Source organism: Pezoporus flaviventris, unplaced genomic scaffold (genome assembly GCF_033815535.1).
Source record: "Pezoporus flaviventris isolate CSIRO_AGI_PZ_B2104156 unplaced genomic scaffold, CSIRO_AGI_Pfla_v1 ptg000016l, whole genome shotgun sequence".
In the NCBI taxonomy this organism is placed as follows: Eukaryota; Metazoa; Chordata; class Aves; order Psittaciformes; family Psittacidae; genus Pezoporus; species Pezoporus flaviventris.
In genome coordinates, this window is record NW_026892564.1 from 5,334,728 (window position 1) to 5,358,647 (window position 23,920).

A 23,920-nucleotide genomic window follows, 5' to 3' on the forward strand; every position below is an offset into this window, starting at 1 on the left:
CCAGGTCAGAGGACCATGAATTGCAGTAGGCTGTCTAATTTGCCACAATTGAGATAGATACATGAAGAAAAACTAGTTTTTGGGAAGAGCAGTTCTAGATTACTTTCTTTAAAAGAATATCCATTTCTGGATCTTATCTCTAAACTTTTATCTGTGAAACCTGTCTGACAAAAGCTGCTGTTCCCAAAGCCACTTACTGGTCTTACACTGAAGGAGAAGTTTCACAGAGATTCAGATGTCTTTCATAGGCACTTTTTTTCCCCTCAAAGGATATGACAACACAGGGTTCACAAATGTAGACTTACAGATTTTCTCTGCATGAAGGATAATATCAGCAATTCCCCCATCATTTCAGTTTCTGGACACAGTGAGTTGGCTCTTAACAGATATTTTACTGCTCTTTTTCTGTATTATTAACATTCAAAGGAAATCTGATTTAGAGTGCTGACCATACAGAAGTCACAGAGGTTTGAACCCTAAAGACTTACACATTTTGCTAAAGTGAAGGGACTGGAATATTCTGCAACCACACACCCTCATTTGACCTTTTCCAGTCCCTCCAATTATAAGAGCATTCTATCTGAAGAAGAGCAACAAACCAAAGCCTTGTAAACAGAATAGAATGGGTAAGAATGGAAATACAGAGAAAAAAAAAAAAAAACAACTACACCAAAAAAAAAAAAAGGAAAAAAAAACAAACAAAGAAAACCTAGATTTATTCTTTTCAAGTTAACAGTCTTGTTTGCAGCAACACTTCAGTTAAGCTTTTATTACCCAGGAATAGTTTGTATTGGAACAGTCTCTGGACATCATTGTCCTCAATAATATACAGATATTTAACAAAGATATTCCTTAGACTGCTCAAAGAAGAATTTCCTTACTTTACTTAAGTAATAAGTATATACTTAAATAGAAACAAGAAAGTCAGAAACAGATCCTATTTAACTCTTCTAAACGAAGGTGAATTTTTTCTAAAGCATGATTTCTTCTATGCTACACAGTTATGTGTTACACAGTGTCAGATATTAGTGTTAGATATCAGTTTTAGATATTTCTATAATTCAAAATACCTTTTTACTATGTAAAACCCATAAAACCTGAGGTATTACCACATACAATCATGAGAGATAATGAAGCCTATAAAAAATTATTTTCTATTTATGCTTTCTTAGATCAAACTCTTGTGTGAAATAGGGAATTACTTTCAATTCTTTCTCCCTGTCTTTGTTTCTTTGAGGGTGTAAAAGATGCAAAGAGATGGATAGCTGAGTGTCTTTTTTCTGAAAAAGAATGTTTTGCTACACTTCCTAGATATTATCAGAGCATGAATGGTACTGAGGATTGAATCAGGGGTATGGATAAGCTCCATGCCAGCATTCAAAGCAATAGATCTGAATTCTTAAGCTTTTAACAGTGTATAAGTTTTTAACAATATATACACCTTAGCCTCATATGACATAAAAAATAAATAGCAAATCTATATTTAAGAGCTTGTGGGAAGAAATCTGTACAACTACAGGCTAATGCAATTTTAGCATAATTTAAGGCTTTTGATAGAAAATTTAACTAGATACACGTAAAATAGAATAAAATTCAGTTCGTATATGATTCAATAGCTTTCTCTAATAATATTTTTTTTAATACATACTAAATGCAGTAAATGTAATTTATTTAATTTCACTAATATTTGAATCAGCTCTATTAAGGAGGTTCTTAAGTGAAGCAGTGTAAATAGCAGCACAAGAATCTGAATTAGGACAAGGAATTGGTTCTATGGTGGATGAGAATGAGTACATCAGAGTTGGAAAAAATCAAGGGATACTAATAATTATATTCCTAAAAATTAAAGATTCACTCTTTTTTGAATACTTTCATAAATTGGAATAAATGATCTGACCAGAATGAAAAACAAATAAACACACAAAAAAAAACAAAACCGGGGGAAAAAAAGAAATTTATCTTATCTTTATCTTATCTTCTTTTAACAGATAGCATGATCTATATTGATGTATACACACATACAAATGTAAGTTTCTAGTTACATTTCAAGAGTGACATGAGCTTTTGCTTTATGATAAGGCCCTCTCCTTGGAGCTGAGTTTTCTTCTGTTCTTTTTCATAGCCCTTAAAAGGTCTTTCTTGCCTCCTTCATGGATACCACAATGTCTTCTAATTCTGAGACCAGTGTAAGAAAATGGTGTTAATTTGCTCAAGACACAGATTCAAACCACAAACCTTCTCAAGGCTGGGCAAACTGATGTTGATAAACCCAAACCGTTAACAGCAATCTGTATTTCTGCTCTACTCAGTACTGATATTCCTGGCTCTGCACAGCTTACTGAATGATTGAACTCACTGTGGTTTGTTTCACCCATGACCCTTGCCACCCACTCTTTCCTTTTCCTGATCAGCTTTATTTAGTTGTTCCAGTTTCAGCTTAAAAACTCTAAATTTGAAGCCTCTCAGTTTCAGGCTGCTTTTCATAGTTCAAGGGAAGTGTTGGGAATGGGTGTCACATGGTTGTCCTTGCTGTCCTCTGCTGGGAACTCTTATTTTTTTCTTCCAGAATATCCTGTATCTTCTAGTTCATACAGGCTATGTACACTTTAGTCAACTAACACTGATGTAGCAAGACTTAACTCAGTATTAGATTCCCTTTCCTCCCTTCTCCTTGACTTTCCCCTCCTTTCTCCCTCCCTCCCTCCACATACATATGACCCATGCCTCAGCCAGGTCTGACGCTGTTTGGATGGAGTCAGACAGAAGGAATATTCAGTTAACATCTTCCCACATTTTCTCATTAAGTCCCTTATCTGCCTGTAGCTTCTTTCCCATTTGCTTATTCCCTTACAGCCCTTTTCAGGTCATCTCTCTTAACACTGAAATCTGCAAAACCACAAATGTAAAGTGGAGGTACATGCAATGTTTATTTAAAATAAAAATGTTCATAACTCCCTAATACTCCATGGACAAGGTCTTGGAATAGTAACTCTTAACTCTGCTATTATGAAAAAAATGTCTTCAGTAAATGGAAACTTTTGAGGAGAATGGAACTTAAGTATTCACCAAGGATATCAGCTTCAAAACCAGCTGCAATCTTAATACTTCAGTGCCTTCTGCATAATAAAGACAAACATTTAGATATTTGTGTCCTTACTTGTTATTTCTGCAGCAGATGGCGGAAGTAGCATACCTTAGTATTCTGTAGTTACATATCCCCATAAGTTATACTTCATTTGTTAAAAAATTCAGAATAACTTGAATAAACTCTTCATTTGTGGCCATATATATACACATAATTTTGCTCTGTGTGGCTTTTTTTATTATTATTTCTTTTTTTATAATGAACAAAATGCACGTTGCCTGCTTTTTTTTAAAAGATCATTAAATAAGATACCAAAACACAACTGCAGTATATATGCTACACAACTACTGTAAGGATTTTGCAGTACACAAAAATAACCAAGAAATTTCATTCATGCAAGAACTACTAAGTAAGTTATTTCTAAGACCTTCTTTATACCTTCTATAAAAGAGGAAATCTTTACTTTTTTTTAGGAGGATTTTTTTAAGCATACGAATTATTCATTGAATCAACTAAATTGAACTTTTGCATCTTAACAAAAAGCTTCAATATTAGATTCTAGCAACAGTTGCTTTTAAATGCATAGAGAAAATATGGTTAAAAAAAAAAAAAATGGAAAAACCACACAACTCATTCCAGACAAAATTATTTCCAAGTCATTCCCAAGTCATGTTGCTCTGTGACAACTTTCTTTAAGAAAATAACGCACATATTTGTTCTCCTTTCTTTTTTTTTTTTTTTGGTGCATACATTTCTTTTAGATGAGCTAAATATTGATCGGGGTGGGGAGGGAAGAATCTTAAATTCAAAAATATGGGATTATAAAAATCTGTTCTGCAGCTTGGATTTTTAAATAATGAATCAGAAAAGCTGCAGTAATGATGCCAAGCTTGTCTTTTAGAATATTTCCAGTCTATCTTCAAGATCATATTCACTGATGTACAAACCCAACAGTTTTTTCATTCACCTATTGCTGACATTTTTTAAGCAGCTTAGACATTACATCTGGACTGAGGTCCTCAGGCTGCTGGCAGTCATTTAAGAGAGCAATGTATAGACTATCTGAGAAGCCCCTTATATACACATAAACGAAACTTATCCTGAAAAAGATTCCTACAATGGAACTTCAAGAAACAGCACTGTAACTTTTGAGACAAAACAGACTGCTACTTGTCCTGCTGGGACCTCAAACAAATACTATTCCTTGCTAATTCAAGTTCAGTTAGGTATAGTCCTATTTTTCCTTCTGCATGAGACGTGAGGCGTCTCCTGAGCCAACAGCTGAACACTGCCATCTACTTAGGAAAAGCAAATCTTACTTGGGCAACTTAAAGCTCCTGAAGGCTTCAGGTTTCTTAATAGCTGACACTCCTTTGAAGGAGTTCTTGAGTGGCTCCCAGGATGCCATTCCCCATATTGCCACCTCATAGGAGTCCTTCAGCCAGCCAAAGCCTGCCTACTAATGAGGTGCCACAAAGTTCTTTCTAGTCTACTCTCTGATTATTAGGTCTGTCAGGCCTATCCAAGAATGATGGATCTGACAAGTTTTAAAATGAGATAATCCACATTGTGCTTTTGTGTGTGTTTTAATGTGACACCTACTAGATTCAAAAGATTGGATGAGAATGTCAATTTTTCAGTAGAAATGAATAAAAGCAAATATAGTTTCACTTCTTTTGTCAATAAAACTTAAAAATGTGATTCACATGTTCCCTGGCATTCCAGAAAATAAAAATAGTTTTGTCTATTTATTACTTTATTTAGACGTTAGGGGGATTTATTTATCTGTTTACTTATTTATTTATTTGCAGGTTTTCTCAGCCTTATTCATGACTTCTGAATGTTTGAATTTGGTTGCAATGAAAATCTCATTCCCCAGGTTCCCTGTGAAGACCAACCCCTTCCCCTACTTCCTTTGCTTCCTGGACAGCAAGGTACAAGTTCTGACAACAGTGACGTCACAGGAGTCAGTATATTTTATTTTGCAGGTTCTCTGCAACTCTTGTTTTATGACTGCCTGCAGTAAGCCCAGTAATTTAGATGTGGAGAACGTCAATGATCAGCCTAGAACCTTGGGGAATTTCAGAAGAACCTGCTTCTCTTTCTGCCCTCCTGCACTCAAGTATTATAGTGATGGCTTGTGTGTTCAATTTGATATTGCATAGTGCAAACTGATCACTGATCTTGGAGAAGAGGAATACAGATCAAGACCAAATTGTCATGTCTCCATTGCATGTTCGGAGTAGTGCATGAGGCATAGCCACAGTCATACATCACATAATTAAATCTCTTTCAATCTGCAAAATTCACACCAAAACCATTAAATTCTGATCTAAAACACATAATAAAGTTTCAACTCTTACTCAAGAAGACAAAACAGCAAATTTTGTAGTACACCACAAGCAAGACTCAGGAAAGATGAAGACTTACCACCACACTTAACCTTGAGAACAGTAATTATTATTTTATGGGTTGTTTTTTTTTAAGAAAAACTAACAAATATATGCATCAGAAATGATAAAATCATTCATTTCTCTAGGATTTACTTGTATAAGGCATTGGTAATATTATGGATGATAGCTACTAAAATATATAAAATCAAATTAAATCTCAGTTACATTTAATTCTACATTAGAAATAGCTAAGAGGTTTCTGCAATTGCTCTGTATGACAATATCCAATATTTTAGGAGTATGAGAAATGATTAAGTATAAAGTTTTTGAATAATTGGTATAATTATTCATCTATGAACTTCGTAGAAACATCAGCAATGGAATAGGTAGGAAAAATGTGTTCCTCTGCAGAGACAGACAGCAAATGTCTTAGTAATTGCCTTTATAAAACAAAATTGTTCATATTAAGATGCAGTTATTTAAGCCAAGGTAGCAATCTGAGTTAATGGTCTTCAAAACAGCATTTTAAATTTAAGGCAATTATGAGCTTCAGAAAAGAAGAAAATGAAAAAAAAATAAAAGCACTACCTAAATGTAGGAATCTTTACATATTGTAAAAGCCTATGCTGGCTTGAAGTTTGTTCAGCACCCATTCCTGCTATGAATACAACATTAATTTTGAAAGATCCCACAGAAAGAATGTGTGAAATAGAGACAAATATGTATAAGCCTGCTGTTTTTCACTTGTTTGGGGTTGGGGGGCCTGGGGGGGTTTGGGTTTGTTGTTGTTGTTTTTTCCTGCTGTTATCTAAAAAGGAGGGCTAAAAGCTGTAATTCCACAGCAGTGAGGTCATCAGGACGTAAACACAGCTAGAAATGAGAAGGGCTTTCGAGAAAATAAGGATGTCCCAGACCTCAAAATATCCCTCTAACAGCTCTGCTTACATGGGTTAATCATATAGTTTGTGTTTTCTAACATCTTTATGCTTCTATGCTTGCTTTTCCCCAATTAGCTAAAATGCCAAGTTTGGCTTTTCCATCTTTACTGACCATGTTACAGTTATGGACATTGTTTCCTCCTCTAATTAGGACAGTCTTTCACTCTTGATAACATCCTCTGGAAGCTTCCTGAACACCTCCATCAGAAGCTAGAGAAAAATGAACAACCTACCCCCTCCAGTCACACACAGTAGCTGACCCTGTGTGGATTCACATTGTGCTGAAAGCAAATGGGTTATTTTAAGCCATTTTCAGCCAGTCTGTCTGGCTAGTAGGCTAACTCTGCACTGCAAGGAACAAGTACACAGTCACAGTATAAACCTCGTTTCAGTGTGGAGCATTACATGAGGATGGAATGGCTACCCATCATCATTTGAGGTCCTCTGCCATCACCCTGAATATCTAAATCACATCCAAAACATGAAAGGGTGGGCTTTTTTTTTTAAATTTTAACATTCTCTATCACATATCAACCACATTACCTTACCCTATTTTTTTTTTATTCTTATGCTCTTAAACTGAACATAAGAGCAAAATATCATGTCAATCCATTTATGTTTGTCTTACTCTTCCATGTTCTCTTTGAAATCATGATCTGAAATTCCTTTCTTCCTTATATATTGCTAGCAGTAAATTTTGGGATAAACTCTGTTCTGCTTTGTTATTTCAGACCAACAGGTAATTTAGAATTTAAAGTGTTCATAACCGGACTAGGGAGCTAGTAGGTTTGTTAGAAAGAGAGATGTTTCTTAGTCACTTGAGAGCATCCTGTGTCTCTGGTCTAATACTATGACTGTTTCATAAAAAAATAATGGGTATGAATCTACTAGAACCTTATTTAAGCAAAACCCTTAAGAACATTAAACATTTAAAACATTGAGACCAAACATGTTTAAGTGCTTTCCTGTACTCAAGTCATAATGACTATTACAGTTATTAGTATATGCTCAGTTATATCCTATGAGCACATGCATTTAGTGGCTACTGAAGAAATAAACTGATTAATAACATTTGCAGTGAGAAAATAAAATATAATTAGCTCTCATATAGTAAAAATACATTTTACTGTGAAAAAAATCCAACATCTCTCTCACGTAAGAGAGTTGGTATAACCACTGGTATAGGTATGTTTTTTCTATGCATATTCCTGTATATGTTTAATAATAATTGACAGAAAACCTGACCTGTGAGAGGATGTGGAAATTCTCTGAGTGGTTGTTTTGTTTTTGTTTTGCTTTTTTGTTTTGTTTTTCTGACAGTCTGTTGGAACACCATTGCTTTGAAAAAGTACCTCAAACAGAAAACAGGTAGGTTTTCAAAAGCAATGCCTGACAGTTTTTGCCTCCTGGTTTGAGCATCCAGGCTTTGTGGGTCTTAGACTATCCCTCTATTTTCACTGTTGTTGTGACCCCCAGTTCCTTCAGGCTGTTTTCTTCAACACTGGAACCTGGATCATTGGGATTCTGAGTTTTATGTACACATCACAGACACAGAGATGGAAAATGTGCTTCAGGTGGCATTTGATTCCTCATGGCTTGAAAACAAACTTTTCCATGCTGGAAGCTTCCCTCTCAATCAGCTTCCATGACTGCCTTTAACCCCTGACACTGCCTGGTTTTATTACAAATATAGAGAGGGAGGGAAAGGAAATGCCTTTTAATTGTAAGTAGTTAAAGATGCTTTAATTTTAATTCCACTTTTAAATCTCTCTCTCAAGTTTCCCATATAACCAGTTTAGTATCTTAACAGTGACAGCACAGGAGCATAAATCAGCTTTTTTATTTTTTTTCTTTATTTTTTTTTCCTGAGCATTCATTCATTAGGTAAACACTGTAAATTCTTTTACTGATTTAATAAACTCTTTTCATATTTAGTCAGTGATACACAAGACTCTAAAGCAGGGTTTGTTCTCACTAGCATATTTTCTTGAAGTCTCATTTATGTATAGTTTTCTTAAATTATGAATATTCAGTGGCAAGTTAAGAGTCAAAAAATAAAAATTCATTTACATGCAGGCTATTTAAAACATGAATTTTGAAACTTCCATTTAATAGATGATAGCATTTGTTTCTTTCCTTCGACCTAATCCCTAATAAATTCAACTGGCCAATATATAAAATATTGTGCTAGTTCTGACTAGTATATTATATAAAAATTTTCAAATGTATATATGAGGTGTTCCATTAGGAAATTGTAAGATTCTCAGTAGGGTTTATGAACAGTATCAATTTTACTTAGTTTATGTTGATGTGCTTTATAAAATAGGAAAAGACTACAATATTGTTGGAAATACACTGAAATCTCAGTTTTGTACAATACATCATGCTTAGAAACTAATTTATTTGCAAATGTATTGGTCCAATTAATCTCAAGTAGGAAAAATCACAATCAAAACAACAATTGCAAAAAAGACAGTTATGTTATCAACCTGATGATTTTCCATAATATATTTTCACACAAATATGATTTTAGATTTAAATAAGATAACCATAACACACAGTAACCTAGAAACTAAATATACATTTTTTTCTTCTGCTGCATCAGTAATATGAACTTCTTTTGAGTATGTATGGTCTTCTAGCTTTGTTCACATGTAGCTGCCGTTTCAGAATATAGGGATTTTTTCTTTTCATTATTTCCTTGTCTTGGCTTGAGGTGTCTAGATCAAAAGCATCTTGCTGAAGTAACTGTAGGATGCAAGAAGAGACGCAACGTTAACAGCTTTTTTGGTGATGAAGATTATAAATTCCTAGAAATTTTATAAAACTTTATTTTAACACCTGACACCAAGAAAAATCTTTACTACAGCAGTTGCAGGTTTTAAAAAAAAAATAATTAAGACACAAAACTAGGATCACACTAAAGATGAGCCGAATCCTATGGATGTGGCAATTAAATTCCATTAAAAGAAACAAGATCATTGCTTTTGCCTCAAGAGAAAACCTGTTATATTTCAGTCAAATTGACTGAAAACTTCCTAATGATTGTCACTCTATAATCACTCATTTAGGCCAAACACCTCCTAAAACACCCACTGCTAGCTGGTTTCAGCTTTTGAGCAATATTTTTATCTGCAACTTCCTACAGCTAAAAAATCAAAACATGTAATAAATAAGAAATTAAATAAAGCACAAGAAAGCAAATATTTTATCAGAATTTCTTATATAACTGTTATTTTGAGTTTTACTTGGAGTTTTTGAAGTATTTTGCTCAGATTCCGCATTGCTTTATCTGTTAAGATTTCATCCATTCTCTCACCATGTTCTTCCATGGTCAAGTACAGTCCTGGCTGAAAGGCATTAGACTGAAATGTTTTTTGTACTTACCCCAGTATTTCCTTAAGCAATCAAACTCTGTCACTCAATTACTTGATGAATGAGTGGTCACCTAAATTCTATTTAAATGAATTGAAAGACTCTCATGGTTGCAACAGACTTTGGAGTCAGTCCTGGATGAATAAGATCACAAGAACTTCCTTCATCACATAAATTGTTCATTTCAAGCCTTCTTCAAGCCTTCCCCAAGCCTTCTCCCTCTGGCTCTATCGCTTCATTTAGTGTGTCTTATAAACCTCTGCACTGCTTAAGCTGAGAGAGAAATATTTTGATATTTTTTTTTCAATTTCACATGCAGTACTGTTAGGAGTGATTATTCCCAACCACCAGAAGAGGTGATGTAACTGCAAAGTAAGGAACTGTGATTATGTCATATGTGTTAGTGCATACAGTGAGTTCTGTGCTAGCTCCTTTTCAGCAATAAATGAAGAGATGAAGAGAATCCTCAAGAAACTCTGGTTCTCAAAGGTGTCACAGTCTTTCATAGGGACCACCCGAGCTAGTATGAAGGACTAAGAATAAGCCTGCAAATACAGAGCTGTGATTCAGCAAATAAAAGAGGATCAAGATTCAGCCAGACTGTCCATGAACCTGCAATAGCTGAAGAAACTGGCTTTACTGGGAAGTGCGTAGTGACATAAGAATAACTCTTTTCACTCTGCAAAGCAGCTTTTAGTGTAATATATAACACAAGTGGCTTGTGCCCAGTGCACCTCTGTATGATCACTGCACTGAGGTAAGTATCAGAAATGGACTACAAACAATCACTATTTAAGAACAACAATAGTTATACAACTACAATGTTGAATTCCAGGGTTGCCTTTAGGTGTGAGGAAGCAAAAATCAACAATTCCCTTGCTGGTTTCCTAGCAATAATAAGCCTATACTGCCTGGTAAAAGTACATGTATATGTGGGCATGTCCATGCATTCTGAACCCAGTTTGCCTTAGGGCCTTAAAAGTGTTTTCAGAAACTCTGCCTCAGTAAATCTGCAGTAACTTCATGTCTGTTAAACAGGTACTACTTTTGTGTTCTGGCATACATCTCACTTTCATGTGTTTGTTTTGTTCCTTGGAATGGGTACAAAGAGTGGGGAAGATGCATAATTGAGAATAGCTCTCATTTATCCATGAGTCAATATAAAAGAGACACTCAACTCATCAGAAACTACATTAATTCGCATCTCTTTCAATAAGAGGCATATTAGAGGTATTAGAGAGTATAAGAAACGGAAGAAAAGCTCAAGTAATATGATGGGTATCACATGGGTATGGGTTTTAAAAAAATCATTGCAAACTGAGCATAAGAGTTTAACACCAGCTGAAACATGCATTTATGACAGTTTGTTTTACCTCCCAATGCTGAAAGGTTCTGCTGTGGCAAACTTTTTGAAGTTGATATACTGTCAGCATTGCTTCCAAGCTGAAGCCATCCAGAGCAGCAGGAAACTGTCTTCCTGAAACGAGATCCTCTTCATCTACCTCTACTGTATCCCCCACTTGGTTGTTTATGTTGTTGACAAGATTGCAGACATTTAGCAAGGTCATTTTCCAGTAAGGAAGTTTTGCTCTGTTAATCTGGAAATACAAATACTTACTGTTTAATGTGTCACAATGTTTTGTTTTGTTTTTTGTTAATAATGTGTAACAATCAAACATTTTGGTAGGAACAAGCTTGTGAGTCTGAAGTATTTTTTGCCTGCTCAGATTTTAGACAATAATTAGAGAGCGCTGAAATTAGGGCAACTCATTTATTAAATACAACAAGTCTGCTTCCCTGCAGCCTTACCCCTCAGGTAGATATACATGATGAAAAGCTAAACTGCTACCAAACCAGAATGGCAGCATTTCATAGACATTCTGCACAGGTGCAAACAAAAACACAGATGGAAATTAATATAATATAAATTCACAGGCGTAAATAAGGACAATGAATGAGTCAAACCCACAGGATAAATTCCCAGTACTAGAATCCAAGGTGGATGCCTGTGGTTAAGTAGATGCTCCTCCCCAGTTCAGAAAAAAATACCAGTAATTTCAAAATTCCCTGATAAAAGGAATGGAGTCCCTGCTTCAGGGCAAGCTGTCTGATCAAGCTATGTCTGAAGTCATAGAATCTGTAAGCCCCAGGAGTTTTGGATACTGGAGAATCATGAGTCTGAGAGATGTGAATCAAAGGTCTATGGGCTTAGATGAAGATAGAGAAAAGATGAAAGACAGTTGTGTAAACAATATATTCCTGATTTGGTAACTGAACTGAAAAACTCAGACCAAATGTATTTAGGTGTTCCACCTAAGCAGACCTAACTCAGAAATGTTACAGAAAGACAAAAATAGAGAAACTTCACCATGGTTTGTCTCAAATTTACTTGCTCCAGTATATTCCATTATTGGGAAGACATTTAACTTTTAAACCCTTTTAAAAAATGTTGAGGAAAATAATTTTTACTTTTCACTGTTCTTTCCAAGCAGTTGTGGGAACAGTCTTTTTATTGATTATCAATAGAAAAAAGTAAGTAAAAACCTAATTCCTACCTCTTTGGCTGCTTTTTATGCCTTTGCTACTTTCTTGGTTCTTCCACTACTAATTATTTCTTTCAGATTATATTACTTTTAGTGGTGAGTATTGAAATCACTTTTCTTAAACTAGAACTGATGACAAAGTGATCTCCAAATGTCAAACAGCAAATTCGTATTTATTACTGGCAAAGGCTTCCATGCTGTGCCCATTAGGATTATGTTTAATCCATGAAATGAAATGTAATTGCTTCTTTTCCTGGCTGTACAAAGTTAAATATAGGTATTACATTAACAAATACATTGCCTTTTATATACTAATGGCATTAATTAAAAGTGTGGCTGCAGTGCTTACTTAGCTGAATGTTAGGTTGTTTCTTTAAAACACCTTCCTAACAAAGGGGCATTGCATACTGACTACACTTTACTATTTTTTGAGGGAATAGAAAGAAAATGAAGAGGAGTGAAGAACAAAACAAGAAAAGTTGGCATCACTATCAGCATTAGTTACAAAAAAAAATCCCTTTTGGCCATAACCATTACTCCAATATATAGCTGATATAGCCATGCTTTTCAAAATCAGAATAATTTAGCCCTTTAATAAAACTTTGTGTTTTTAGATTTCTAACAAGGCTCGGAAAAAAAAAAAAAGAAAAAGCATTATTTTGTTTTGAGGCTAAGAAGAAATCAAATCTCTGATCTGATTCAGAAGCTTGAAATTGGTTCTGTGTTTTTCCCTTTGACCTCATCTGTTGTCCCATCTAGATGCCCTAATTAGTCTACTGAATTATCTGAAAAGATGGGATAGATTCAAAATAAAAATTAACCTCTTTGCAGAACATCTAGTTTAATTCACAGAAGTTAAACCTGCAAAAGGAACAAGCATCCACTGCAATGTCAGAATTCTCTTTGGTCTGTTTTAAAATACCTGTGAAATATAAAGGGAGCTTTCTGTAACAAATGAGCAGACTTTTCCAGGGCACTTTTCTCTCCTGGGTATGCTAAAGATATGGGAGTTAGCACTACAACAGCTACATTGCAGTGAAGAATAAAACCTAGGGTCAGTGATACATGATCAAGTGAGAGTTCTGAGATTAAAAAAAAAAAAAAAAAGTAAAAAAAATTCCAGTGGATGAGAACAGAAGACAAAAGGATAGTGAAATTTGTTATGTCTTCTTGCATTATTTATAGCATCTTTTTGATCTGAAGTTGCTACTTTATGTTAGCCTGGTGCATGTCTATGTTTAAATGAACTTTGTATATTAGTGAAATATTTAAACAGCAGGCTTCATTAGGAGAAACTGGTCTTAGCTGCTATTTATTAGATTAGGGGAAAAATTTTTGCAGTTCTGTCTGCAAGTATATTTGTTTGTTAAGGGAGTCTAATTCCCATTAATACCACACATGTATCAGCCCAAAATATTCTTATTTGAGTACACCTGCTTCTGACTTACACTGCTGCCAGCTCACAGAATGAGTCTATAAAGCATTAAGAACTTCAGTCAAGAGTGAAATATTTTTTTAACTAAACATGGAGCTCTCTAGGTCATGTCCAGTCACTGAACAAGCAGCCATGATACTTTTTCACTCCACTATTACAGCAAGCATTACAATCAGACAGCTTTGTTTCACAGATAATTGGAAATCTCTGAGGCCCTTATCCTAAAGGAATATGTGAAAATGCAGTTTAAGATGACCGTAATCCAAATGTTCAGTTACATTTCCAATGTGTGATATATTCTTAATACAGGTCTAAGGAATACCAACTACAGTTGCTCAAGACATGCTTTGGAAAACACCTACACAACAGATCAAGGAACACATATCTGCCAAGACAGAACTAATTTTTTTTAAGATTATCTTGAAAAAGATTTGGGAATGATCTGAAGGAACAAAAGAGACTGCAGTATGAATCAGAATTTAAAAGTTATTAATGCTGAAGTGAATATGATATATGCAGTTCCATTGTTGAACATGCTTCTCAAATAAGACTCAGATACATGGTTTCCCACATCTCATATAACTTGAAAGATAATTTTAAATCATCTAAGAAACTGAAATGAGCTTGAGAATATTTCCTGCTTTGACAACAGGCTTGTCCTACGAAAGATTAGAGAATCTCTTTCCATTTCTCGTTAAATGATGCCCCTGAAAGTTTGCTTAAGACAACTTCTTACATTAGAATGCATACCACTCATGTTTGTTTTGGGTTTTTCCCAAAAAAAAAAGTTTCATTCTCTGCCTTTTATATTCTTTCCTTTACCTAGTGAAAGCAGATGAAAAGCCTATTCATAACCAAGTAAAACCCAAGGTAATGAAGTATCTCAATGGTTCCTTTTTGGAATAGTAGTTAAATTTTGTTCAGCATGTAACCATAATAAAAATATTCTCTGTCCTTAAGCAGATATGGTATTGAGTTATCTTACAACAATTCTTCTATGGTGTATACTAATATCTGCAAAAACAATGAATTTTTATGTGATGACTGAGTCAGGAAGTCAGTAACTACTATGCAGCTGTAACCTCATCTGCCTGTGACAAGAAGGCAAAACTCTCTGCGCACATACAGTCAGCAATAGGCATCCTAGAACAGTAAGAAGCTCAGAGGATCCAAAATTTTGTTCTAGTGATGATATACTGTTCAAAGAAAACACCTCTTTTTTTTCCCTTTTCTCTCTCTCTCTCCACCCCACCCCCCACCCCAGCTTATATCAGCCTTGTTTGTGCTCGGGACATTCCTCATGGATGGTTTCAGGCAAGCATTTATGAAGCTGGGAATAGAGCTATTTATTTGATACAAAATAGGAAGAGCAGATAACTGCATATACATGGTACTTCAGGTTGTGTTGTCTTGCCAGATCTTCCAAATGCATCTTTGGGTTTTATCTTAGAGAAAAGACAAAGCATTTTATCCCTGCTTTATCCCTGCATCTTCTTTGAGATTTAACAACAGGAAAGGGTAATAAACTGTATTAAATCATAGAATCATAGAAGAGTTAGGGTTGGAAAGGACCTTAAGAACATCTAGTTCCAACCCCCTTGCCATGGGCAGGGACAAATGTTGAAGACAGGTTGTAATAAGCCTGGACATACTACTTTAAAGTTGGAAAGCGATCCAGTATGAATACGACTTTAAAGAGAAGTTTGAAAAAGGCCATCAGGCACTGAACAGCTGTCTGTGAAGTCAAAAGCATATGGTAACTTTTTCCATAATATTGAATGGACTCCTGAAAGCTGCAAAAGGTGTGTGCTTAAACTCTAGCTGTAGTTTTGATATTATACTTCACAAGTCCCTATGTAAGATTTTTTCTGTCCAATACTACAACCACAAGTAATAATCCACTTTGCAGTTTTTTTGAGCTCAGCTTTCATAAACAATTTCTGTTCCCTTTTTTTTCTCTCTTTCCCCCTTTCCCCACCTTAATGTTATTTAAATTGTCTGAAGCTTCCTTGCTGCTTATTACTAAGTCAGTGTCAAAGATGTTTAATGTAATTCAACAGTAATTGCCCTCAACGGGAACCAGATCTCAGGCACAGTACAAAACAGTTATTACACGTACCACCAAATTTGTCTCTCACACCAAAACCATACTTTTGTTCTAATGAGGGTTAAAAGCTAGCAGAAAAAAAAAAAAAAATAATGGAATAATGGTATCCCTTTTGTAGAAAGCACTTAGGTACATTTTTTAGTGGTTCCACCATGCCTTACTCCGATGTCAAGAGACAATATATAGCAAACTAATGAATTCTAGGTGGTGATTTAAGCAGTAGAATGTAGAATTAAAGCAACATCTCCACCATGCACTTACTGCTTATATCAACTTCAGGTGTCACATGACTTATGGTATATACCACAAAAAACTTGAGTGCAACCTACACAGTGTAAAACGACATAAAAGAGTATTATCACAAACACCACTACATTATCAGCTGGTGCACTCTATGCATTTTTAGTTACCTGAGATTGTGCTCTGTGCTGAGAGAGAGGAAAAGATGGAAGTGGAGATTACGTTCACAGTTCTACTGAAGTCAGTAACAGAAATACCAACAGCCGTAGGGTTTTCTCCAACGCATACTATGCTTGGCCACAGAGAGAAAGAACTACTTTTGTCAGCCTTCTAAATTTATATTTGTCTCAAGAAAAGAATATTTATTAATCTTTCTGTACTTTAAAGGAGCAAATGGCAAACAGGTTTATTTAGCATCTAAGGTTAATTACCGTGCCAGTAAGGAACATGGGAACCTAAGAACTGCCAGATCAGATCAAAACAATGTGTTTTCTGGCCTCATTATTCTCTTAGAGTCTTATTCTAGTCTATTCAAAGAATCCTGTGAAAAAGCTCACATACAAGCAAATACAGTAAATACGGAAGTCTTCAAGGCAGGTTTTCTTCCTAACATTCAACTAGTCATTGACTTACGAAATTTTTAGGGAAAAAATTTTCATTTCTCATTTTATTTTCCTTTGAATTTAACTTGAACTCCTTTAGAACAAAGGAATAAAGCATTCAAACTTAAGATCATGGCACTTGTTTCAGTGTTTGTTTTTTAATGTGTTGCTGAATAAATATTAAACTATATGTACCTTAGATCATTTGTGGAAAACAACACTGTTAAGAAAGTGTTTGTCTATCAGCCTGTTCAATAGATATGTGCAACACATGCTGCTTCACCTTGTCAATATGAGACTGGAACTGAATTTTTGTCTATTTGTATTAAATAACATGTACATTGTTCACAGTCTGGGGACTTGTCAAGGAAATGCCATTTATCGGATTAATATTTTCATAGTCAGGTCCCCCTGTTCCTGTGCTAAAACTGTGATTAAATTCTTAAACCAAAATCAGCATAAGTATTAACAGGTTTTGCATTATGACTGTCTTAGTTTTATATGCATATAGGAAAAATTCTGCATAAATATAGCACTTACAGATTTGATGCAAGGTTAAGTTAGCTTTCATCACACATAATGTTATTGGAAACACATTTCCTCCAACAGATTTACATCTCTGCACATAAGACAGTTTTGACAGTTTAATGAAAGAACCAGTGTTACAAGTGAGGAGCACTTTTAGTGTGTCACATCAACACCTTTAAATTTCCTTTGAACTGGAAAAAATCTTGCACCAAAGTAATGTCTAGCACTGAACTTTTTGCTCTAGACCATAGGTTATTACTTTGTGCAGAGACTTCTGTGTTTGTAATGAAATTCATTTGCTCTCTACCAGTCAGAGGAAAAACAATTACCTTTGATGTGTACATATTGGTCAATAAATCTGCTTCTAACGCTTTCATTTCCTCTTCTGAATCTGGGAATAAACCAGAAACATATGTTTATTATTTCATCATAAATTATGAACATTTCAAATTAGCATACAGAATTTAGATATATCACTTAGTTTTGAAAACTAACTGAATAAAACCCAAACAAATGAACAAACATTTTTGATAAAAACACAGCAGAGCGATCTACTGTGAGGAGTCTTCAGGCAGCAATGACACTATGCTAAAATAGATACTATCTTTTTAAAGCATGATCAAACTTACTGAAGTGAATGAATCAATTCAGTAATCTCTCTTCAGTGCAGCCCTTTCAGTAAACAAAACTGCTGAAATACTCTTCATTCAAAACTCAGTATGGGTTTCATAATTGCTATTTGTCACCTCTATTTACTTTGAAGATTTTGTATATTTATTTTCAAATAATATCTACTTAAGTAGCAGCTAAGTATTTACGTGAATGGCAGTTGTGATTACAGTACAGGATTTAGTCTCAATTATTGTTGGTTAAATTAAAAATATATTTACTGATATGAGGGAATTAGCTTCATCAGTTTGTGATACAAGCTTTTGACAATGCATACACCAAAAGAAAGTATTCTAACTTCAGATTTTTTTTACTAGTTTAATTGACCTTTAATAGCTCAGCAGACTTGCAAGATCTGTGATTTAATGAATAGGTTATAAATTGCTTTAGAAAAACAGCCACAAACTTTTCTACCTTGTGCTGTACAGAAGCAGAAGGAAGATTTGGCCTTGAAAATGTAGAAACAATCACAGCGCAAAGATAATATACAAACAAATCAGATAAGGCTTCAGACAAAACAGAGTTCTACACGGCTTTTAGCTTTCCTGGAATATCAGCAGTCCAAAGCCAAATGATACACTTTCTTATACTTTAAACCAAACTAAATCATAATCAATTCCATATTCATAGAAGTCATGGAATCATAGAATGGTTAGGGTTGGAAAGGACCGTAAGATCATCTAGTTGCAACCCTACCCTACCAGGGTCAGGGATGCCTCACCCAAGACTTATGTCACCCAAGGCTTTGTCCAACCTGGCCTTGAACACTGCCAGGGATGGAGCATTTATCACTTCTTTGGGCAACCTGTTCCAGTGCCTTACCACTCTCACAGTAAAGAACTTCTTATACCTAACCTGAACTTCCCCTGTTTAAGCCCACAGAATCATTGGATAAATTCTGCCTATGCCTTCATTCTGATAGCACAGAAAGCCAACCATTATATTGCTCTTAAAAACCAATCATGATCAATCTTAATCTTAGCACCACGATGTTTCTTCTTTGGGGAATTTTTCCAAAGTTTCAGTTATTATTCACCTTCTTCTAATTTTAAGCCGAATTTATTTCTAATTACAAATTTATTAATGGTTTGTACGTAACTTCCTTCACCATAAGTGATGTCTTTCTAATTGCGATATTTACCCAACTCATGTATTTTTGGAGAGCAATCACAGCCCTTTCTCAGCTCAGATTTTTAGGGTGTGCTTATGCAGCGATTACCAGATAAATACAAGATCATTCTGCCTTTTAGAAAAAAAAAACATTCCCTGGAAAACCAATAAATACTTCACTGAATGGCTATGCACAGGGCTACTAAACTCTCACCTGTTCTCCTCTTTTGTAATAGCACTGTATTCCCTAGCTCATCAGAGTGGCCCTCCTCTGTATCTGCTCTGATCTGAAGACAGCAAAGCATAATACAGCTTGGATCAGAAGCATCAGTACTTAACTACCTTAATGCTTACCATTAGCTACAGGAAGTAGCTCTCATGCATTTTTTTACTTTTTTTTTTTTTATGGTTGAAAAAAATTAGTATCTCATAAAAAAAACAAACAAAAAGGTCAAGTCTTTTATCTCATTAGACATTTTCAATCACTGTGCTTCTGTTAAAAGGAAAATTAAATAGGTTACTTCTACTGCTCCCTAAGCTATTGCATTTTGTACTGTTGCACGGCTTCTCATTATTTAGATCATCAAAAACTTCTTGGCATTATGCTGACCTTCCTCTGTAGTGATGCTCCTGGTCACCGTTGCATTACCAGCACACCACATTCATTCACTTTTATTTTTTACACTGAAGTTGTTATTGAAAACATTAAATAAGGCTGGTTTGTAGATCAGTATTACAGCAAGCCATTAGCAACTAATCTCCACATTAATGCCTTTCAGTCCTTTCAGCACTACTGGTTGTCAGCATTACCTAATATCTTAACTGCTTTACCATCAGCAAAAGTTCTGCTGGCAACACAAGGTCACCTCAGCTGAATTTCAACTAGTGGTAGCAGCAGCTCCTGTGAATGGTGTCACACTGTGACAGCATCATGATTTGTGGTGTCCTGGGTCATACCAGCTGAGGACAATGAAAGTACTGGTCTGCTTAGCACCTGTTTTTTCATGTTCCATAGAGGATGGAAGGTACCTTCAATACACCATCAAGGTAGGAAGACAGCTGCAGATGTGGTAGATAAGAATTTAAAAACATTTCAGTTGAGAAAAGAACTCTGGAAGACATTATTTAAGAGGCTGGTCAAGATCCCTCGAGTGAAGAATAAAGCAAAGCTTGGAGGAGAAGGGAACACATTCAGGCAATTCAGGAGTGAAAGAGGCAGATAAGGAGTAAAGGCATAAAAAGAGCAGACTCTCAAGACTCTTAGAGAGAAATGTAAAAAAGTCTGGTTATTATTGCTCATATTAGAGGGAAAGACACGGTTTGATGTCCTCTTGAGTAACTTGTTATTGATAAGATATACAGCTTCTATTAATATGTTCTACAGGAATAGTTACATTTTACAGTTACACACTTTCCCCTAAAGGCAAACATTTTCAAAAGAAAATTAAAATGTATTATCATTTTCTTTATGACATAACTGTCCATATTTGTCAAAATTGATTTGGCCCTTCCACACAAGCTTCTCTATGGCATTTCTTATTTGAATATAAAATTTCATTTTCAAACAAATAAACCACTATGGCAATTACACCTACAATTTTGTTTCTGGGTGTTTTTATAAGCCTATTTTAATTTCACCTGTTTTGGTTTTTGGTTGGTTGGTTGTTTTTTTTGTTCGGTTTTTGGTTTTTTTTACCTGCTTAAAAAGCTTTAAACATGGGCAGAAAATAATATTAAGTCTTGTCACTAAAATCACCAGCTCTCTACAATATACAGAATGATTGTTTAAACTGTGATAAAATGTAGGTATTATGTGTGTTACACTTTTTTTTTTTTGCAGGGGAATACAAATTTCAAACTTTCATCTAATGTGCAGATTAGGAATTTAGAGTCCTCCTGACCACTGAGGCTGAAAAACCTAAGGTATTGTAAATTTACTCCTTAAATTTCATGGAGTTAGAAAATAAAGTAATTTGCAAGTTAGTTAAAATGGGATTTTAAAGCCCATTCTGCTTCATATCTGTGTGTGTGCACCTGTTTAATCCCACCATACCTATTTTTAGTTGTAAAGTCAGGGCATAAATGACACACTCTTAGCTGTGTCATTTTCCAAAGGAGCAGGCAATGTGTTTTAATGTATGGTTCTCTTATTTTTTTTTTTTTTTAAGGTTTCTAAAGCAATTGCTCTGAGATCAGAAATGCATTTACATTAACCTTCCTATTGTGTAATCTGCATCTGATTCATCATTTTTTGTCATAATTTCAGATCAGTTGCTAGCATTTTTTTCCCCAGGATACGAAAATTGTATTTCTGTTTCTGGAAGTTGACTAAAGTGCGTATATAGTTGGATTGGATTATGGTAGCTATTCATATGAGTTGCTGAAATTATAATTTCTAGGGCAGTTTGGAAATGCATGGTATTCAATAAATCGCAAATGAACCGACATAAGCGAGCAGATGGTCTAAACTGACTTATATTTCCCATGTCTAGTCTACCCATGGTACAGATGCTGTGAGGAGGAACGGTGTAGCTGAAGGGAGAAAGTATGACAGGTATATAAAAAAGCGATGCTGACCAGAGCCGGTTACCAGGGCCAGCTCCGTGGCGCCTAGAGGGCACAACCGCTGCAGCCCGAACCGATTTCACCTGCCTTTCCCAAGTCCCTGTGGAGACTGCGGAGCGGCTCAGTGCGCATCAGCCGGGGGGTCTTCGGAGGGCGAAGCGGGACGCTTACCTGAGCAGAAGCTGCAGGAGGCCAAGGCCAGCAGCATGACACACAACAGCTGGGTTCTCATCCTTGCGGCGCCGCCCTCTAGAAAGTAAAGTCCATAAATCCTGGGGAGAGACGAAGAGAGAGAGAAAGACAGACAGACAGACCGACAGACTGAACGACCGACCGACAGAGCAGCGCCGCTTCGCTCCGCGTCCTCTTGCACACGCGCTGGCGGGCGGCTGCAGGCACCAGACGGGGCACCCAGACCCTTTCCCAACTATATAAGCCGCGAGGTGATGTCACGACGATGCCGACATCTCCTCCTGATGAAGCTCCCTCCCTCCTCCACACCCCTCATGCCCCCCCGCCCCCATCTCTCCCGCTGCCCCTTCCCCGCCTCTCCGCTCCCGCTACCGCCGACGCCACTCACCGCCTGACGCATGCGGAGCCCCGCATCTCCAGCCGCGGGAGGCGGCTGGAACCGGCTTTTCCCGAAAGGGAGTTATCCTCTGATCTGGAAAAGCCCCGAAATAAGATATCATGAGTATTAGTGTTATTAAAAAAAAAAGTTACCGCCGACTGGTGGGACCCCTGACGCGCGCTGTGTCCGCGGTCCTCCTGCGGCCGCCGTCTGATGTGCTTTGTCTGTGATTTGTCTTAGCTTTCCCTGCAGCGAGGGCAGAAACGGGGAGAGAATGACACAGCGGGCTTGGGCATGGGTGTTAAACAGGGGTTGGGCAGGGGAGTGTGGGCCATGGTATAACTCTAGGCATGGGCAGAGGGATTACATCGGGCACGAGCAGCCGGGAAAAAAGACTACATAGAGAAGTCTGTATGTGAAAGAGCGATGGAGAAAGATAACGGGAAAGACACTTGGCAGAGATTTTTCATAGATGCAGAAGAGAATTCTGATACCCGGCAGGGCGAGACTTCTATTACTTGGTAAGAAAGCTTGCCAGAAGCCAGCAGCTAGGGTTTCAAGAGAGCAAGCGCTCCTGAGCAACATTTCTCCTGACATGCACTTTCTCGGCTGATTTTTACAATAAATACCTTTCCTTAAATGACCAGCAAAGAGCAGAGTTCGTGAACAGCACCCAGAGCTCAAGACCACGGAAAACACGCAGGGCACGGGGGGCGGGAGGCAGCTCGCAGGGGCGCGGAGTGGGCGCGCACTGCTGTGGCAGGGGGAGCGGGGTCCCCTGTTTCCCCATCGCACGCCCTCCGCACACACGGCTCTGCTGCCTTCTACATCTCATATCATGAGGCGTAAAAAAAACCAGCAGTGATCCGAAGTGGAGGGTCGGGCAGGGTAATCTTTGACGTCTGAGTGTATAAACGTAACGCTGAAGACTCGCTCGCATCAGCCTCCATCAAGCTACTGCTTTTACTGCCTTTTTTTACTGTCTTTTACTCAGATAACGGACAAATGCTCCATCTGTTGAACGCAGATACTACAATGCGGAATATTTTGATCTGCGTGAATACATTTGAGGACGGATACACATGCCACACAGAGCAGGAACGCATTCCGTGAATGGCAGAGTTTGTTGGCGTGGATGTTCTCTTCACTGCAGAAAGTTTCCTTTAAAACGCAAAGGGCAATGACGACCGCTGCTTTCCTCCCATACCCTCTGCTCACGTCCATGAGACTGAAAAGGTGCCGCAGAAACAGAAAAAACGCAGGTTTTTTTTCCAAAATCCTGGAACACTTGGTGAGAAAAGTTCAATCAATTGGATTCCCTTTTCCCTGAATCAACTTCGTCAAAATTTGAATTTGAATTTTGTTTTGGTTTATGATTAAATAAATGCAAAAGGAAATGAAGTTGAGTGTGTTCCGCTGGTGTTGGCTGTTTTAAGAACAGAGTTTTGCATACAGTTGGTAACACATTTTTCTGTCCTACTAAGAGACAAATTAGAAACAACCAAACAGACAAATAAACTAAGACCCCAAAACACATTTATCACATTGTATGGGCTGTGCTAGTCTGCCAGAAATTTTCAGCTATTACTCATCTGCCTTAGCACGGAGGTTAGATAGCCACTCACACTCCCCTCTAGTCCCATTTTCTATTATTTCCATGATATAGAAAGACCAATCTGCAGCTGATTTTGCCCAGTGGGTGTTCTGCAGTTCAGAAAGCTCTATGAATGAGAATCATATTTCATAGATATTTTCTAGT

General features: G+C 36.6%; 1 protein-coding gene across 1 annotated transcript; it reads right to left on the minus strand.

The window, feature by feature from the left end:
• Positions 1-7,368: 7,368 nt before the first annotated feature.
• Positions 7,369-21,963, minus strand: NTS (neurotensin). The gene is made up of 4 exons (XM_061454665.1): positions 21,762-21,963; positions 17,576-17,637; positions 11,165-11,389; positions 7,369-9,164 (listed from the first exon to the last, which is right to left on the minus strand). Exons 1-4 carry the CDS (start codon positions 21,820-21,822, stop codon positions 9,018-9,020), a joined length of 495 nt encoding a protein of 164 aa, XP_061310649.1. The 5' UTR covers positions 21,823-21,963; the 3' UTR covers positions 7,369-9,017.
• Between the last annotated feature and the right edge of the window lie 1,957 nt (positions 21,964-23,920).

Excerpts from the sequence above, each read along its gene's own strand:
- NTS (XM_061454665.1), bottom strand. The coding sequence starts at position 21,822 with ATGAGAACCCAGCTGTTGTGTGTCATGCTGCTGGCCTTGGCCTCCTGC. Across the intron at positions 17,638-21,761 it reads CTCCTGCAGCTTCTGCTCAG|ATTCAGAAGAGGAAATGAAA; the intron begins GTAAGCGTCCCG and ends GTTTATTCCCAG. Across the intron at positions 9,165-11,164 it reads GAACCTTTCAGCATTGGGAG|TTACTTCAGCAAGATGCTTT; the intron begins GTAAAACAAACT and ends TGCATCCTACAG.